The 13,317-nt window shown below is 55.1% G+C and overlaps 6 protein-coding genes across 6 annotated transcripts; 2 read left to right on the top strand and 4 right to left on the bottom strand.

Annotated features, from left to right (window-relative positions):
• Nucleotides 1-611: 611 nt before the first annotated feature.
• SLS55_003150 (uncharacterized protein) lies at nt 612-1,408 on the bottom strand (the record flags this gene model as incomplete). Its single annotated transcript, XM_066774630.1, has 3 exons — nt 612-736; nt 798-1,060; nt 1,134-1,408. The coding sequence occupies 3 exons, from the start codon at nt 1,406-1,408 to the stop codon at nt 612-614; spliced, it is 663 nt and encodes a 220-aa protein (XP_066634749.1).
• A 733-nt stretch (nt 1,409-2,141) lies between these two features.
• On the bottom strand, nt 2,142-2,545 carry SLS55_003151 (uncharacterized protein; the record flags this gene model as incomplete). Its single annotated transcript, XM_066774631.1, has 2 exons — nt 2,142-2,475; nt 2,535-2,545. The coding sequence occupies 2 exons, from the start codon at nt 2,543-2,545 to the stop codon at nt 2,142-2,144; spliced, it is 345 nt and encodes a 114-aa protein (XP_066634750.1).
• Nucleotides 2,546-3,328: 783 nt separating this feature from the next.
• SLS55_003152 (uncharacterized protein) lies at nt 3,329-4,450 on the top strand (the record flags this gene model as incomplete). Its single annotated transcript, XM_066774632.1, has 1 exon — nt 3,329-4,450. The coding sequence occupies one exon, from the start codon at nt 3,329-3,331 to the stop codon at nt 4,448-4,450; it is 1,122 nt and encodes a 373-aa protein (XP_066634751.1).
• Nucleotides 4,451-7,106: 2,656 nt separating this feature from the next.
• SLS55_003153 (uncharacterized protein) lies at nt 7,107-8,750 on the bottom strand (the record flags this gene model as incomplete). Its single annotated transcript, XM_066774633.1, has 3 exons — nt 7,107-7,610; nt 7,666-8,453; nt 8,507-8,750. The coding sequence occupies 3 exons, from the start codon at nt 8,748-8,750 to the stop codon at nt 7,107-7,109; spliced, it is 1,536 nt and encodes a 511-aa protein (XP_066634752.1).
• Nucleotides 8,751-11,022: 2,272 nt separating this feature from the next.
• On the top strand, nt 11,023-11,787 carry SLS55_003154 (uncharacterized protein; the record flags this gene model as incomplete). The annotated part of the gene is made up of 1 exon (XM_066774634.1): nt 11,023-11,787. One exon carries the CDS (start codon nt 11,023-11,025, stop codon nt 11,785-11,787), a length of 765 nt encoding a protein of 254 aa, XP_066634753.1.
• Nucleotides 11,788-11,874: 87 nt separating this feature from the next.
• SLS55_003155 (uncharacterized protein) lies at nt 11,875-12,477 on the bottom strand (the record flags this gene model as incomplete). Its single annotated transcript, XM_066774635.1, has 2 exons — nt 11,875-12,209; nt 12,384-12,477. The coding sequence occupies 2 exons, from the start codon at nt 12,475-12,477 to the stop codon at nt 11,875-11,877; spliced, it is 429 nt and encodes a 142-aa protein (XP_066634754.1).
• Nucleotides 12,478-13,317: the final 840 nt, after the last annotated feature.

Consider the following 13,317-nt stretch of genomic DNA (forward strand, 5'->3'; position numbering starts at 1 on the left):
TGGATAAGTTGGGGAGCGACGGGCGGGCGTGGGCGAGGGAGTGGACGGTGAGGGGGTTGGATGCGTTCGAGGCGTATCTGGGGCGGACGATGGAGGAGGGTGAGAGTAGTGGGGGGAGGTGGTGTGTGGGAAAGAGCGTCTCGGCGGCGGATGTGTGTTTGGTGCCGGCTGTGTGAGTTATGTCCCGTTTTTTTTCTCTTTTACTTTCCCCCTTTCTTCCTCCGCTGCTCGCTCTCGGTCTTTTTTGGCAACCTTATTTTTTTCTGAGTGGAAATGCTGATGGTGATGAGTGCAGGTGGGCGGCGCAGAGGTGGGGATGTGATATGGAGAGGTGGCCGAAGATCATGGGGGTGTTTAGGCATATGGAATCGTTGGAGGCGGTCAAGGCGGCGCATTGGAGGAGGCAAGAGGATACGCCGGAGGAGTTCAGGGAGGCGTGAGTGAGGATGGCGGAGGAACGGGAAAATGGTAATGGAATTGGAAACACAATTTGAATTGGAGTACTGAGTTTGATCGATTGAAAAGCAATATTTCGTGGGTATGTGACAGAAAGCAAGGCCAATCGGCCTGGGTATCTTGAAAATGGACGAATTCAAAACAGAAAACGACTTCTACTTCGCCGTCGGCGCCGCGTCTAGCCACGCCCAGGTGACTGTCACTCTACCGCTAGCAACGGGCGCCAGCTTCTCGAACGCGCCGGGGCTAACATCGAGGTCGGTGGGTTCGCAGCCAGTGCCTGCGCAGCTTGGATCAGTCTGGCTCCAGGTACGACAATGGTAGGGTCAGTCCACACTCACATCTGTCCACGACGGTCAGGTCCACGCTGCGCTCCTCACTGACGTCCTCGTTGAACCTGCGCGCCCTGATCTTCTTCCCGCACAGCACCACCTGGTTCGGATCCGTGCCCGTCTGCACCTCGTTCCAGATCTTCCACGACAGCGACACGATGTCGTCGTCGTCTCCAGACGTCTCGCCGCAAGCGCCAAGGCCGGGGTCGTAGAAAGTGAGATCGCCGGTGTGCGCTTCGGAGCTATCAGGGAGGGGCAGGTTCTCGCTGCCGCTGTTGTTGTTTATGACCGTCAGCATCGCAATTGAGAAAAAGCCAAAGGAGAGCAGCGGGAGGGAATGCGCACCTCTTCTGCGACAAGCCTACACCCAATCCCACGGCCAATGCGATGATGGCGAGGATGGCGCCCAGCACGACGAGGAGGAACACTCGGCGCGTGAGCCCCAGGTACTTGCGGTGCGGCGGGCACACGGCGTCGAATTTCTGGCGCAGCGTCTCGCCCAGTGGACGCTTGACGCCCGTTCCTCCATGCGCCTGGGCTGCGGGCTCCCAGTCGGGGACCTGCGTGGCACGCGTCGGCTCCGTCGTGGGCAGCGTTGCTTCTTCTTTCGTGGCGGCCATGGTGGTTCGTTCGTTATCTCTCGTGATCGCTGGGTGGACTCGGGGCGGGATGCGGGAAGGGAGTGGTGGTTACGGGTGGGAGAACATGTTTGTAAAGAAGGAGTGGACTCAATTGAGAGTGGAACAGGGAAAGCGGCGCGGAATGCCTTGGTTCAGCGCTTCGCGCGCGCGAGCGAGGCCAGGGTCGCGTCCGTCCAGGAACCACACCCACCTAAATCTCCGCCCCGCAATCTTAAATCATGAGCTTATCGCCTAGCCTCAACACCACCCTCTCAACCACCGCCGCCACAGCATCATTCACATCAGAGCCCCTAGATGGAGCCTTGCGTCTTTCTCCAAACTCCAATAACGTGTCTTGTTCCATCGATTCGCGAGACAATGCCACGTCGCTTGTTGTGCAGTGCAAGTTTGCGGCGCTTCCATGTCGACGCTATTGATTGGCTCCCGATTCACGATGGCGAATCACTATCTTGACAGCGCAATGCTTCACTCTCAGATCACGGGCCACGTCAAATGCAGTATCCAACAACTCTAGGTATTTGTCAAACATTGGAACAACTCAACTAATTTTATCCGTCCCAAGCCAGCTTCCGAGAAGTGAACCTCCCAATCAGAACAAAGCGCACGCGATTGTGCCCACCGACTGCCCTCCGTGGCTACTGCCAGCAGCAAAGCCATCTTCGTCGTCCCCCGCACCCTCCTCCATTCCCGAGTCTCTGCCGGCGGCCGCCAGCTAGTACAGGCCGATGCTGATGTCACCCCTCACCCGCGCCGTGAGGTGGATCTCGGCTTCCAGGTCGAGCTTGATGCCGATGAGCAGCGACGCCGACTTGGCGTTGCCGTCGTCGTCGGACGCGCCCTTGAGCATCTGGCCCGCCGGCGCCCCAAGGTTGGACGAAGACGGCGGCTGGGGCAGGCCCGAGCTCGAGCCCTGCTGCTGCGATGCCTTGGGGTCCTTGCTGTTCACCAGGGCGCGACGGCCGCCGCGGGCCTGGCCGTCCGAGTCGGTGTCGCTGTTGTAGGCCTGGCCAGTGGGGTTGCTGAAGGGGGCGGTGGTGGTGGTGGCGCTGTGCACCGTTATGGTTAGTCGAACACTCAGCAAACACTGCAGTCGCGGCTAGCTTACGTGGTAGACATTTTGGCGGGTGTGGTTTCTTCGACTCGGACTTGATTACGATTATGTTTAAGCGGAGTGGAAAGTCGGAACCGGCCGGCTTTATCGGTGAGGAGATGGATGGAGGAGGTAGTGTTGGTGGAGAGGACTGCTTGCTGATGAGTTGTTCACTTCACGCCTCTGCTGGTCTTATATACAGACTTCACGGCGTCATCGATGTTGTGGCGCTTGGGTTGCTTTGCGTCTTTCGAGCCCCAGAAGCTAAAACCAGCACGCATGAACCTCCTTCCACTCCGTCTGGGGCCGCATCGTTCGACGGAGCTACACACGGCACATCAGTAAACGCGCTGCGAGGACAGATTTTCGTGACTTACTGCAACTCCTGCCAGGCTGAAGCAGATCAGCGAGTCCTCTAACGGGAAAGGAGCTTGGACCATGACGTTGCCCCAGGATTCTGAAACGAAAAGGGTCGCGCACGTCAGGGCGCCTCTTGCTTCTGATCTGAGCATCACGCGATGTTCTCTACTCGTGCCGGGAACCGAGTCTTGGGAGGCATGTGGTCGCGATGGTCTTTACTCTGTTTACTGACCGGACGAGGATCGGCTTCACCCAAGACAGTTCCGCGACATCTCCATCTTTGCTCGCCTCCATCAAACATGCGCTTGTCGCAGCCCTACCCATCATGACTCTCTGGCCTGAGAATTGCACAAAAAATTGATGCAACAACGGTCCATGGAAATGACACCACCAATCCCATACGCCACAACGCCGTCGCAACCACCACCACCACCAACAGCCAAAGCAAGATGGTTCTCTCCATGCTCCTGGCTCTCCAAGCGTGCCCAGCAATGATGGGCACGCAAGAAGCGATCCGACAATCGCAGTCCAAAGAACGGCGCGAAGAGCACCGCGCCCGGCGATGCAACCTGATCGCGACATGCGTCAAGCCATCCATCCGCAGCCGCGAGATCAACGGACGGCGGGTCGTATTGCGCGACAACAAGCTCTACATCGACACCGGCGCCGCTCCTGAAGGCGATGTCGATGAAGAGGACGAGCGCACACACGGCCACCCCTTCGCCGGCTACTTCCTGCCGTACCCGGACGCCGAGTTCGAGGGCCTCGTCAGCACCATCACCGACGTCGCGCCCGTCCTCAATTGGATCTACGTCGACAAGGACACGGGCGAGGTCAAGTACGGCGTCCGCGCCGACGCGCAGCCGCACGTGACGGGCCCGTTTGACTGCACGCGGCAGGATCGTCGAATGACGTTCGAGGGCTGGGAGGGCTTCGTCGCCGTCGAGGAGTATCCGGCCGTCTGGGCGCTCTATTTCGACCGCGATGACGACGGGTTGAAGGGCAAGATCCCTTTCGGCACGAGGGTGCTGGAGGTCGAGCTGCAGCGGACGGAAAAGAAAATCACTCCCGATGTCATGCGTGAGGCTAGGCGGGAGCAAGAGCTTTTCAGATTGCAGATGGAGCAGAAACGACAACAGGAAGCCTTCCATCAGCAGGATGTGCAAAGCGCACAACAGACGCCAGAGGAGGATGCCGATGTCGAATCTCAGCAACACGAGAGTGAAAGGAGGGAGCATCCTGGCAATGCTTCCCATAATCACATCGACGAAACAGGTCTCGCAAGGCTCGAAATCAATACCGACTCAGCCGCCCATGCCGACCCTACAGAGGGAACGGTCACCACTCCCACAGATACAAATTGCGGGGCATCCGTCTGGTCAGCGCCTGAAGACACTCCGAGGCCTACGAGAGACGAGAGGGCCATCCCTCATGCTACCCCGGACAGCTCCGTCCAAGGAGATGACGAAGTTGCTTCGGTGGAAGCCGCATTCAGACAGAATGATGCTGTGGGCGCCCCGCCGCAGACACTGTCGCAGGAGTACAGAAAACCATATGTTGAGGATGATTAGGCAGGAAGTCACATGCGCAACTTAATTTTCGCGTCAAATATCTCTTTACTCGATTTTAATGGATAATGTTCATAAACGCTTTGGTACGAGCTCTTAGTTTTTGGTTGCGCGATTTGGAATTCTCTGCATCTTTTTTCTTAAGCAGAGTGTCGCGTTCTTCAGCACCTCAACCCACATTATATCTGACTCGCATCACCTTACAACTACAACATGCTGACTACTCAGTCCTACACAGTGCACCGCATCAACCGAATAAAGTGGATCCAGCCCCCGCAGCCGCGATGCTCTATTGGGCGATCATCCGCCATTCCTTGACAATGCGTGCTTCGGATGAGGGAACGTCTGGGAATTTCGAAACCCAGGCTGACCATCACCTGAGCTACTCTATGCATTCCGCTCGACACCGTCTCACCGCAAGCCTCAGACGCAAGCAACAGTGCCGCTTAGCCACTGCCCAGAGGTGATTACTCGTGGCCAACCGAGAGTTAAACACTACCAACCGGCTCTACTCCCCCCTTCGTTTCCGTCTTGCTTCGAAATGGATGTCTTCCAGAACTCGTTGACGAGTTTCCTCCCTTGGCTCCTTTCGCCGCCTACATTCCCTCTCGGACCAACATCGAAGTAGCATTCTGTGAATCGCTACTGCGAAGCGCTATAAAGAAATAATGTCAAATGGTTTTTACGAGCGCTTGAGCGCCATCAGCTCGGACCCAGCCAGCCCCGATGGTATGACCGAGCTAGTCGTCGCGGCGCTGGGGTCCTTTGGGCGGTACTACATCTGCTGGAAGACGCGTTCTGGGGACTACAAGCAAGGTCAGCAGGCTTCCATCACCGACATTTTGCTCTCCTCACTCCCATCCTCCACCACGTCTCTACATACCACATCAACCTGTCCACCAACAGCCCACACACTGACAGCCTCAAACAGAAAGCTCCGGCCTCCCCACCCCGCTACACCAATGGCTCTTCCCGGCCGAAAACGGCAGCACCACCGGACAGCACAAAACCACCCGCGACCTGGCCACCCTCCAGGTCGTCCTCGGCCACGGCGACGACTTCTTCGCGGCCGACCGCGACGGCAAGATCGAGCGCAAAGCCAGCAGCGCATCATCAACACCAGAGTCCCGCACGGCATCTCCCCAACCAAACGACCCGCACCACCGCTCGTCTCTCCCCCTACCAGCAGCCGGCGGCAGACCACCATCACTCGACCGCACCAGTTATCCAACGACGACCCAACGACGCAGAGCCCGCACCATGTCCATGGTCGGCCCGCCCGGCGCCGTCCCAACCTTCCGCCTCAGCACCAGCACCAGCAGCAGCGGCAGCATAAGCAGCCAACAGCCGGCAGCAACAGCAGCAGCAGCGACCACCTCAGCCGTCAGTCCGATCAGCGAACTCCCTGGCGTAAAGACTTCGTCGTCGTCGACATCAACGGCGACTGCTACTACGGCGAGACCGCTCGCCGTCGCCCGCCGCGTCACCGATTGGCGCCAACGCCCGCGGAGTATCGCGTTCGGCGAGGGCGAGCTGCTGCGTGTATCCGAGACGGGGACGGGGACGGGGACGGGCTTGTCGCGTAGTAGCAGTGCGAGGATGAGAGGCACGTCGGTGTCGGCGTCGTCGGCGTCGTCGCTGTTGACGCCGTCGATGGCGGTGGTGGGGGCGAGGGGAGAGAGGGTCGGGGGAAGGGGAGTAGAGGGTCAGGGGCCGGCGGCGGTATGTTGCAAGTGCGGGTGTCACGCTAATCCTGCTGCTGCTGCTGCTGAAAAGCCGGCGGCGGCTGGTGGTGGTGTACAGCAAGTGGAACGACCAGTGTACGCGACGGCGGGCACGCAGGCAGATATAGTTGACGATTTACCGCCGCCGCAGTCCCGGCCGGCGTACGTCGATGCGGGTGTTCAGACGGATGCACCGCCGCCGCCGCCGCCGCCGCCGCCGTCGAGAGTGCGGCGGTCGTCGTCGTCGTCGTCGTCTTCTGCACGAAAGCGGCGCTCTGTTGCCTCCTCCTCTTCCTCCATTTCTTACTCCGACTCCGGAACTTCTCCAGCACCATCTTCTTCATTTTCTTCTTCTTCTTATCATTCCTCTTCCTCTTCATCATCATCATACGACTCCGAGTCTCAGTCCGACACCAGCAGCAACAGCAGACGCTCCAGCGCGGCGCTGACGGACATCACCACGCCGTCGACGACTTACGAAGGTGGAGGAGGAGGAAGCCCCCTGCCGGCATTGGGTGGCAATCCGGTCCGGATGGGGAAGATGCAGGATTACTTTAGGAGCAGCAGGTACCAGCTGGGCGATGCGCTGCGTCCGCCGGCGGCGGTGTCGTATTATCAGATGGGGGGAGGATACGGTGGTGGTGGGTGGCGGGGAAGCTATGGAGTGGCGGAAGACGGTCTGATGGGAGGGGAAGTGTGGGAATAACGGGATGCACACGTCATGGCTTGTGAGCTACTTCTTCTTTTGGGAACTCATGGGAGCTGCTGGAAGCGGCTTGTGTTGTCAGAGTACTATCTGAAGGTGGATGAAGGGACGGAATGGGATTTGGGGGTGGTCTCGTCGTGGACAATACGACGTGTGAGAAAGCGTCAGAGATAGTCAAAGATGATCGATTTTCTTCTCCTTTCATACTTCAAAGCTCCGTGGCACGCATTCATCTCTTTGACCAGGTAAGGCTCACATCCTGCGGTCGAAGCATCTGGAAGAGAAGCACCATCCCACTGTTGGCAATGCAATCAGCGGTCCTCTTCCTGGCCTGTTCCATGTCCTCGCCAGCCAGTCTCACGGGCTCAACACGATGGCTGTGGAAAAGCGCTGCCATGACAGCGGCATGCTCCACCTGCGCAAACTTCTTTCCAGGGCATGCCCTGTTGCCATCAGACCAGCCCAAGAAAGCGCCGCGTGGTGGTGTGAGAATGTATTCCCTATCGATAGATGCGCCGTCCCCTTCTGCGGTCACGATCCATCTGGATGGCTTCCATTCCAAGCTATCATCTCCCCAATACCGAGGATGAGAGTGAACAGCATTGAGGTTTAGGATAACACGAGTGTTTGGGGGAATGATGTAGGATTTGCCATCGATCGTAAGGTCGGTTGTGTTGTCCTGGGTGCCTTTGACAACGCTAAGAAGGGGATTGTATAATCGCAGTGTCTCGTACTGTTTTCCTGTTATTTTTTTTCACACGCTGTAAGAGAATATCCGAAACACTTACCAGAACCGCCAGGCATCTGTTGAGCTTTGGGAAAGTGTCATAGTTCCAAGAAGAGATATCGTCGTCCCGGAAAACATACTTGATCTCCTCATTAATCCATTCCTGAACCCACGGGTGCGCAGCCAGAAGGTAGAAGGTAAAGTTGAGTGAATGAGCCGTAGTGTCGTGTCCCGCAAAATTGAAGACGAACATGTTTCCAAAAACCTCCTCGCGCGTCAACCCGGTCTTTCGCTGGCTTGAGTCGTCGTGCACATCGGATGCAGTCTCTTCAAGAGATGCCCTTACCAGGTTGGTCATCAGGTTCTCTCCGGTGACCCGTTTTTCTTTGAACGCCTTTCGCTCTTCCTCGTAGTCCTGGGTCATGTATTGTCTGAAGGATGTGATTGCCTGGCCGACCCGGGCTAGATTCCGGGGATACTTGATTCGCGAAACAAAATCTGGACCCAGTGCTAGGATCAGTAGTGCATTTTCCAGGATTTTGGCGAGAGAATCTCTGTAGGAGAGCGGGCCTGTCTCGGGCTTTTGCGTGGCCCCTTGGAAGGGGAACGATTTTCCAAAGCCCGCGCTGACCAAGACGTCAAGCGCAAGTGTTCGAGAGTCCGTGGCAGTGCTTTGTACCTCGCCGAAGCTCTTCCAGAAGATAAGCATCTGCCGGGCCTGTTGTAGTGCTTCATCCCAGACCAGTCGGTTGGTCTTCTCCGTGAACGCAGTGGCAGTAACCTTGCGATGACGCTGCCAATCTGGGCCATATACGGTAGATATGTTGGCTCCAAAGACGTCCAGAACAGCTGTGAAGATGTTAGCGGTCGCCTCAAATCCTCTATTCTTTGTGTATACTCACCCAAGAGCTCCACCGGTCTCTCAAAATCATGGCGGCGTTCACGCTGGATTACGTCGTGGATGGTTTCAGCATTACAGACATAGATCCAATTTTTCCCCGGAGAAGCCATTAGAATAGCATCACCAAAGTCGCGATACGCTTGGTACTTCAACTCCCATTCCCAACCGACGTGAGCAAATTTGCTGAAATTACCGTTCCCGAACGGCACATATTTCAACCAGGGAACTATGTGTCGGGCCAACATCATCCAGATTGGATTTTCGGGGCTGATAGGAACAATGACGACGGGAAGTCCAATCTGCCGTGCGATCGCATGGTTTTTGAACAGAGCGAAAAGCGTAGAGAGAAACAGGGCAGTAACCGGTCCAAGAAGGAGCAAAATCCAGACAAGAGCCATTAGGAAAGGTCCGACGGTCACGAAGATATGAGGAAAAGAAGCTGTACGCAAGAGAAGCCAGCTCGGTTCGACGAAGCTTGAAGTACTCGATGGGAGGTGCGAAGGCTTGGGAGCTGATCAGTGAGTAGACAGAAGGCTACGCCGCATGCATGCCAAGGCGGTTCCGTACGCGCCCGGATGAGGGACCGCGCATCTCCGTCGCCCCCCTGCAAGACATTGATAAGAAAATCATAACTCGTTATGGGTGAGTTCGCGAAACGTACATTCAGCCAGCTAATCAGAGCGAAGCCCACTTCCCGAGGCTGTGGGCAATCCGCTGCCCAATTAAACACAGCACTAATAATAATGTGAGCTCTCCCAGAACGCAGCACTCGAGCTTGAATCCTTGCATGGCGTGTGCCACAACCTTGTCTGCATTATTTACACATCATCGGGGCGTAATACCGTCCGAGAAGCAACGCAAGTGTAAATAAATTGGGTTGAGAGTGAGCATAAGCGGCATTGCATGACACTTTACGTTGATGATCAGGTGAATGAGCCTCAAACGATCTCCCGGGTCTGTCTTAATTGCTTGTTATGTAAACTCGCCATCCTATTCTTGTTCCTTGCCCTCGATCAGTCTATGCACAACGGTCGGTCGCCGGTTGACCCCAAAAAACATCTTCAGACCGTACATCAGTATTTTGATCGAGAAATGGTTAAAGAAGAAATACCATTGCAAACAAACAAAGATCTGACCGGGCCACATTAGCAAAAAAAAAAAAAAAAAATACGAGACAGAGATGAAGCAAGCGTACAGTCAATCCATGAAAGGTTCTGAGCTGCAAATCCCCCAACGGTCAGATTGTAGACCGGGCTGATTGCCAGGATGAACAGCACAATCAAATCGGCGGCCATGGTAGAGGGGCTGGTATGCTGCACCACCGGTCGGGCGTTGAGAATTGGGCTGATAGGATAAAGATGCATGATTGTGAATGAGTAGTCTTGACTTGAAGGTGGTGCTCAGGAATGTGAGATGAAGGATGATGTTGTGCTCAGAGAGTTGAGAACATATGCCGCCTTTTATCTTCTTCTGGCTCCAGCGGGGCGTAGCTTTTACTCCTGGAGAGATGCAATACTCTTTCCGCCGCGCTGTTGCTGCCACATCATTTGACGCTTCTAAAAACACCCGGCACTTGGAAAATGACTGGAACGCACCACGCGGAGACGGGTTTTCGCCATGTCGACGGTTCCAGGGAGACACAGTCGCTATTGTGGGAGCTTTCCGAGCGGGTTGAGATCTGATTCGGTAGTTTAGCTGACATGCAGCACGGGTGCTTTCAGCTCGCCCCCACGAAGATGGGGGCCGCACAGCTGACTGCCGGTACTAACCAAACCCGGATGCACAAATATATGATATCACCACCAAACAGCTTGACCTGGATGGCTATTTTGAGGATTCGTACCATAATTCGCTGATGGCAAATTCCGAAGCACGCGCAATGCGCGTAGGCAATACTGTCCACACCCTCCACGGGCTGTGATCTCTGATCGATTCGCCGTTCCATCCGGAACAATGTCCTCAATTAGTTTGTTACTAACCTGGCTGTACGAGTGCTCAGCGCATTCGCTTTTGATACGTGTCCCATGAAGTCTCCTTGAATGCGCTGGACTACGAAGTGGAGCGCTCTGTATATCTGACCAGTGTCTGCTCTCCATGAGAGCTGGAGATTCTTCATCCATATTCCAACCCTGATACTTGTATTCACTTCTATCAGTTGACCTTCGAACCTCAGCCGTGATGCTTGCCGAAGCTATTACTGGACTTGTCCACCGAGAGGGTACGCCGGCCGGCCCGCCACCTTATACCAAGAGCCTCCTCTTTCTCCTTACGTGTGTTATGGGCCTCCTTATATGGAGACTCTGGGCGTTCACGTTGTCACCATTGATGAACCCCAAGAGACCAAGGGACGCTCCTTACTGGATTCCATGTAAGCCGCTCTCCAGTGTACACGTTTTTCGAACGAGCTAATATTCAATATCAGTTTTTGGACATTCGTTACAATTCTTCTTAAACAGTGACAAAACCATTGAATCCGCCCTGTAAGTTTGCAAGCGGAAGTCAATACATCCAGTTCTGATGGAAGATATAAGGAATGCCTTCGATCGGACCCGTGAACCTTTCTCAATCCGGGTGTTCAGAGAGCGGATCTACGTCATTAGCTCGCCTTGGGATACAACAACTGCGTACAAGAACTCAACGAGCTTTTCATGGGATGAATACTTGAACCTTTTGCTCCGCGCATTCGGTATCACCGGGGAAGCTCTGGAACGCTCGTGGCACGATCCGAGACCGAACGACCGCGAATACGGCAGGAACCCTCTCAATCCACAGAACAAGAACCTTGTGCATTTGATTGAGGACTTTTACAAGTTACAGCTTCTTCCAGGAGAGCATCTGGCGAGACTCACGGATGCCTACCTCGACTGCCTGGACCGTGTCATCCAGTGGAGTGGGATCCCGAGCCAGTGCGTGTTGAACGAGGGCTTCGCATACAAAAGAGTGTCTCTGAAGCTTTTCGTTCGCACTACGATGACTGAAGCTATCACCAGAGCTATGCTTGGTGATGTGATCTTCGACATCGAGCCTGAAGTTGTCCATCAACTAATGGTTCTGAACGACTACTCCTGGGCGATCATATTCAACTACCCGAAGTTCCTTACGCCCAAGCTGAAGCCAGCTGTTGAACGGCTATCTCGTGCGACCCGGACCTACCTGAGGTCTCCGGATTCGGAAAAAGCAGACGCATGCTGGGCCATTCGATCTGTGCTCAAATCCCAAGAAATTTCCGGGCTCGATGAGGATAGTCGAGTGGCTATGGTAATCATGATATGGTGGGCGTAAGTTTCCCATGTTGACGTGTCAAGGATACCCCACTTACACTGCTGCAGGGCACACAGCAACACGGTCAATGCCGGGTTCTGGCTTCTTTCATATTTGCTGTTCAACCCCGCCCTGCTGGCAGCCGTCAGAGAAGAGACCGGCCATGCTTTCACGAACGGAAGGCTTGATACCGCAAAGCTTGCGAACGACTGCCCAATCCTGGATTCCGTCTGGCTTGAAGTTCTCAGGCTTGTAAACGGTGCAATGAGCGTCAGGAAGGTTGTGACACCGACCACAATCTCGGGTAAGGAATTGGAAAGCGGTAACACGGTGATTATTCCTTTCAGGCAGCTCCACTTCAATGAACATGTCTGGGGACAGGCAAGGTTTGGCTTCGATCCAGAACGTTTCTTGAAGGGCCAGAAACTGCGAAACCACGCGTCCTACAGGCCGTTCGGTGGAGGTGTCAGTCTCTGTCCCGGCCGACATTTGGCCAAGAGCGAGGTTTGCGGATTTGTGGCAACCCTCTTACAAAGGTACGATGTTGCACTGCCGGCGGCGCTTCCTCCGCAAGTGTTTCCGAGACTTGATGAGACGAAACCATCGACTGGCATCACCGGGGCACTGGGGGACATGGACGTTATTTTCGACATAGTCTCGGCCATCCGATAGATTTTCTATTTTGATTGCTGTGTAGATAAACTCCTTCATGATGGTTCCATGTGCCCATATTTCCTCCACAAAGCACATAATGCTGCACATTTCATCGTTATGGCGTGACCACTGCTTCGCCGTGCAAACAAGAATAATCCTCCCGTTGCAACCAGCAACGCCCAAGAGCTTGTCTCAGCCAAGGATCATTAAGGTGACACAGCTAGCAGGTCGGTATCAAGCACCCCTGTCAAAGATACAGACGAGAAACGGCTGTGTTGGTATGTACATTGCGCAAATACGGAGTAAAGACGCCATCTATGCAAGCCATCGATATTCACGGCAGGTGACGAAAGAATATCGCGCAGAATTGCTCGTTTTAGAAACTACGACCGTACGTTTGGGGGCCGAAAGCCCACTCTTGTAGGCAGCAACCGCGAGGGTCAAGGTGGGGCAACCCCCGGCTTCTCACATGGGAACGAGCTCATCCGGGGAACGTTTACGAAGTGCGGCCATAATTACGCTGCATGCAGTGTGGCACATCACGCTTCGCTGTTCATTGATTTTTACCTGCCCTGTTTCCGTAGCGTAGCCCACTGGTCTCCACCTTGCAGGCCGCACAGTGAGCACTTACCCAGTTAGACCGCGGCATGCCACATGCGGAAGCTTGCTTAACCGACGGTACCTACCATGTCGAAGAAGCGGCCCCATGGGAAACGATTGCGCATCTAATGATAGCATATTCACCACATGTGTCCGCTCAGCGCTTTACTTCGCTGCACTCCTACCGTAGTGCCTGCAATTAAGCTCTGGAAAGATGTTTACCGCCCGCAAAGGAGCTGCGAAGGCATGGGTATGCAGCCACTTCTTCTAAAGATATCTCGACTGGCGGTTACTACG

The sequence above is a fragment of the Diplodia seriata genome (genome assembly GCF_021436955.1).
Source record: "Diplodia seriata strain FDS-637 chromosome Unknown scaffold_3, whole genome shotgun sequence".
Classification (NCBI taxonomy): domain Eukaryota; kingdom Fungi; phylum Ascomycota; class Dothideomycetes; order Botryosphaeriales; family Botryosphaeriaceae; genus Diplodia; species Diplodia seriata.